Below are 5,198 nucleotides of genomic sequence, written 5' to 3' on the forward strand. Positions count from 1 at the left end.
AAAAAAAAAAAAAAAAGAAGAAGAAAACTAATATTGATCGAATTTGAGGGTGGCTGGCAGAGTGGTTAGCACGCCGGACCAAACACTTAGCGGCATTCACTCGCCCTTACGTTCTGAGTTCAAATTCCGCCGAGGCCAACTTTGCCAAACATCCTTTCGGGAGTCAATAAAATAAGTTCCAGTTACGTTACTGGGGTCGATATAATCGACTTGCAGCCTCCCCGTAATTGCAGGTGTTGTGCCTCTAATAGAAAGTATTGTTTTTCTAACGCGAAACTTCTCTTTGTAGCAGCTTAACCTATCAGGTGGTGCTATTAAATTAGACATGGCCTGGACCAATCTTTGGTCGAAATATATCTAAACTTTAGCCTTCTATCGATATCTCTGATCGATTAAAATGTTTCTATGAATAAGCGTCGTCAATGTCTACTGAGTGACCACGTTCACCAAACCGTGACACTTAAAGTCGTACGCTGACTGGTTAAACTAGTGTCCGTAAACTTCAGCCTGCGCTGGAGCCCATCGAAAAAAGTATTTAAAGGAAAATTTAATCTTTTCCCTAAAGTAAATATCCTTATCTCTATACAATTTTACAAACCCTCTTCTTCTTCTTCTTCTTCTTCTTCTTCTTCTTCTACACAGATAATTTAATATCCGCTTTTATATATGCGTGTATGCATGTATGTATATTGTCATTGATATGTTGAAAAGAAAGAAGACCGTACTCAATACATTTCAATGTGGTAATAAATTACAGTGTAACACGATTTTTGTCCTTCCTTGGATAGCATTTGTTATATAGCGGCGTGTTTATTTGGCGAGAGATAAATAAATAAATAAAATGACCATCCCGAAATACGATATCTGTTTCAACACACGATTTCACATCAGGAATCTTGCAAACAAAACGAATTGATAAACGTATGTATATGTGTGTGTGTATGTTTGTGTGTTTGTGTTTGTCCCCCAACATCGCTTGACAACCGATGCTGGTGTCTTTACGTCCCCGTAACCTAATGGTTCGGCAAAGAGATCGATAGAATAAGTACTAGGCTTACAAAGAATAAGTCCTGGGGTCGATTTGCTCGACTAAAGGCAGTGCTCCAGCATGGCCACAGTCAAATGACTGAAACAAGTAAAAAGAGTATATATATATATATATATATATATACATATACATATATACATATATATATATATATACACACAAACACACACACACACATATATATATATATGAAAATATACATACACACACACACACACAATCTACTGACGTAAAAAAAGTGATCAGAGTTATCTCCCCTGTAATGTTTCAGTCGGTTGGTGTCGCTGCTGTTCAAGATAAAATATGGACGAAGGTGGCTGGCGAGGTTTGCCCAAACTGCAAGAACTGTTTCGTCGGCAAAGACGGGGATCGGAGGTGAGAAACACACCACACCATTATTATACACTCCATTCAGTTGCTCACCATATACATATGTGTGTATGAATATCTATACATAGACAAACACTAATATATTTATCTGTATAATATATATCGGTGTTTATAGGGGGAGATTTTTATCTTGAACGTCAAACCTGTCATGTTTCCTTTTCTTGCCTTTTGGATTAATGCAAGGCTATACATACATAAATATACATACATACATATATACACACATACATACATATATATATACACACACACACACACACACACACACACACACGTATGTCTATATATGTGTGTGGCTATATAATTCGTGTCTTTCTCATCTGTCAAGTCATCCGCCTTTCCTGTTAAACATCTTTTTATCTTTAGTATACTTGTCTCTTTCTCACTCTCCGTCTTTATATCTCACTCTGTCTTGCTCAGTTTTCTTCCGTTATCCATCTGTCTATCTATCGATCTATCTATCAACCCCTATCTCTCTTTGTGTCCATCTATCTACCCAACTCTCGTATCTTTGTACTTTTATATGTATATCTGTCAATACATTCACACATCAACCCATCCATCTCTACCTCCATCACAGCTATGCTAATGATGATTAGAGAAAAGCATGATTGTCACAACGTCCTATATTTCTACCCACTAAAGTTTATCGTGTTTTAATCGAAGGCTTAAAAAAAAAAACACCAATCAAAATGTCTATTCGGTATTAAATCTGTTGTCTCTTGTGTATTCTTTTTTAGACGATCAACGAATCCCCAGATTTAGAGTTTTCTTACGGAGATTCGGATTTCTATGAAAATGAAATCTCAGGCAAGTGTTCTTTTTATTTGCTTTATTTGTATGATGAAGAATTTGTGGTGGTGGGATTGGTGAATTCGTAGGGGGAAAAAGGATAAGGAGGAGTCATTGATTTCAAGTAAATAAGACTGTAGAAATGAGAAGAGAAGAAAAGTTGGGTCCGTCGAGTGTGTTTAATCCTTTTCTTAATAGATTTGTGTTGAAATCCACTGCTTTTGTTTGAATTGAATTTGAAAATCAATGAAGTATTTCGTGAAATAAGTTTTGTTCTTTTGAAGTTGATGTTTGGAACATCAATTAACATGGAATTTTCATGGAAGGTTTACATTTAGATCACTTTAAACTGGAAGTTTGTAGCATAGAACAGGCATTCTGTCAGTTCCAGTTGATCCAGTTAATGGAACAGCCTGCTTGTGAAATTAACATGCAAGCGGCTGAGTACTCCACAGACACGTGTACCCTTATAGTTTCAGCATGACACCAAATGTGACAGCTGAGTGGACTGGAACAACATGAAATAAAGTATGTTGCTCAAGGACACACTGCCCTGTCGGGAATCGAACTCACAACCAGAAGATTGTGAGCCAGATGCCGAAACTATTAAGCCACGTGTCTTTTATAGAACCACGGATGGTCTCAGGTAGGGTCACTAACAAAACGAAGAATGATATAATGCTTGTCACATTAGTAGAGGTTTGTTTCTTTTTTTTTTCGGTGGGTGTGGAGTTAAACAATGATGATGATGTATATAATTTTGTTGAAACTCTATTTTTATATTTGTTTTTTTTTTTTCTAATTTGTATTTATAGCAGTTTAATTTTATAATTAAAAAATATCTGGGTAGATTTGGTAAGGCTATGGGGAGTACTCTTTACCCTTCTCAGACCAAATAAATAATAACAACAAAAAGAAAAGGTGCTTGTTTTGTCCTCTCTGATGACTCTCTTCCTCTTTTTCAGAACTTTATTGTTACACTGAGGAACCAGAATTCCAGCAAAACCTCAGAGCCTTTGAAGACACATTTGCATCTAAGGGTAATTATTTCCAGTGTGATGTGTGGAGAGGCTTGCCTTTGGATGTCTATGTCTATCTATGTCATGGTATCATGGTATTGACCAGGCTATCAAGTGGTGTTATACATTGCTGGTCACAATGTGCTTCACTTTGTTTTCGCCTAGTTTTTTTAACACAAACACCACAGAGGATTGTGTGTATGTATACATACATACATGCACACACACACACATATATGTACAAACCCCACTTGGGCCAAAAATTACATTGAAGAACATCCTTGAAACTTTGTAAGCTGATGACACCATAAACTAGTTAGTGAAATGCAATTTTCCTTCTTTAGTAAAATTTCTTTGACTAAAACATGAACTAAAATTTATTCAGTGAAACTTTATTTTTGTAAGTAAACTTTCAGTAAAATGTGATTCTCTTTTTTGTGTGTAAAACTCATTTTGTGAACACATACTCTAATATTTTTACAGTAGAAAACTTTTTATGAAAACATTGTTTTGTATTTTTTTCGTATATATATAGATATATAATACCTTTCTCTCTGTGTGTCTCTCAAACAAATAACATTTTCCTTCTCTCACCATTTCAAGGTTATGAACAATGGACCAGTTCAACTGAATCTCAGCAGAAAAGATTTCTGGTGTTCTTGCAAAATGAACTGGAAATGGCAGACGCTGTAAGAAGGATGGCAGCCATACAATCAATCCTTTATCTTGTGCAAGGTTTGTCGAATTTTCATCTTTATTATGCACACTCACCATCCACACACACACACGTCGACTGTCACAACCTAATTCTGACCACACAAATGACCAATGCTGTCCTGTTTTCTATAATATAGCAACAAGACAGCAAGGGGCCTCCTATGCAGTTGCTGCCAAAACTCCCTCAGATTACACCCCCAATAGCTGGAAAACGGTTTAGCATTAAGTAGTCCTAGATAACACTTTCTGCAATAAACTGGATGGTCTTTAGCCAGAGCAAAATTCCATTTCTATAATGAGAAACATTATAGAAAAACAACAATAACTCTGTTCCGGGAAACATTGGTAGGACCATTGCTGGTTCTGTTCTTAGAATGGTTGGAGGTGGTGGTTGTGGTGGAAGAGGGGGCAGTTAGAATGAAAAGAAATATGAAGAAACTTCTTTCATGCCAGTCCCCAACAATTGGTTGTGGCACGTAGGAATTGAACCTACTTCATTGGTTTTTAAAATAACTTTGTACACCTAACGCTCACTCAGATCCCTGTGTATTTAGAACTTGTTTGCCAAATGTATCCTTCCTGTTTCAACACTCTAAAGGGTGATTTGAAAGAGTTCAGCTGTTATGATTAGCAAGTTTTGAGACCACGTAGATGCATCCTTTGTTCTGGTTGAGACAATTGACACCCTCTCACTTACATTATTCCTCTTTTTCTTTTTTTTTTTTTTTTTTTTTTTTACCTTTCTGGATTTTTCTTTCCAGCTCATTATTATTATTATTATTATTATTATTATTACTATCATCACCATCACAATTCTATTCCTCTTCCATTTCTCTTTTCAGGAGTATTTTCCGAGTGTGACACTGAAGACCACCAGGAGTACTGGGCCAAGAGAAATGTGTTTCTTATTTATGAGATGGGTCTATTCACTTCTTGTGTCCACCTCCTTCACTTGGAAATGGAGTAAGTCTACCCTCGCCATTGTTGTTGTTCTTGTTGTTTAGATTCCCAACTCAGCTCACAGCCCATTACATCTACAACCAACTCTTCCTTTTCTTTAGCAGATATCAGCTCATATTTTCTTTCCTTTCTTTTAAAGGGTAGGGTACAATTTGATGAAGATTTGGCAGCTGGCTGCTATTTCTTGCAGGCTGAGTGACTGCGTAGAAGCTGTATTGTATGCATAAATAGTTATATATATATATATATATATATATATATATATATATACA

The 5,198-nt window shown here is 36.2% G+C and overlaps 1 protein-coding gene across 2 annotated transcripts in view; it reads left to right on the forward strand.

Moving 5' to 3' along the window:
* Window positions 1-1,308: 1,308 nt before the first annotated feature.
* Window positions 1,309-5,198, forward strand: part of LOC106874354 (striatin-interacting protein 1 homolog) — a 28,358-nt gene continuing 24,468 nt past the window's right edge. For both annotated transcript variants that reach the window (XM_014922064.2, XM_014922065.2), the window contains exons 1-5: window positions 1,309-1,423; window positions 2,179-2,248; window positions 3,196-3,270; window positions 3,853-3,984; window positions 4,809-4,929. In XM_014922064.2, coding sequence (XP_014777550.1) covers window positions 1,352-1,423; window positions 2,179-2,248; window positions 3,196-3,270; window positions 3,853-3,984; window positions 4,809-4,929 — 470 coding nt within the window. In that variant the 5' untranslated portion in view covers window positions 1,309-1,351. The remainder of the gene's footprint in view (window positions 1,424-2,178; window positions 2,249-3,195; window positions 3,271-3,852; window positions 3,985-4,808; window positions 4,930-5,198) is intronic.

The sequence above is a fragment of the Octopus bimaculoides genome, chromosome 20 (genome assembly GCF_001194135.2).
Source record: "Octopus bimaculoides isolate UCB-OBI-ISO-001 chromosome 20, ASM119413v2, whole genome shotgun sequence".
Classification (NCBI taxonomy): Eukaryota; Metazoa; Mollusca; class Cephalopoda; order Octopoda; family Octopodidae; genus Octopus; species Octopus bimaculoides.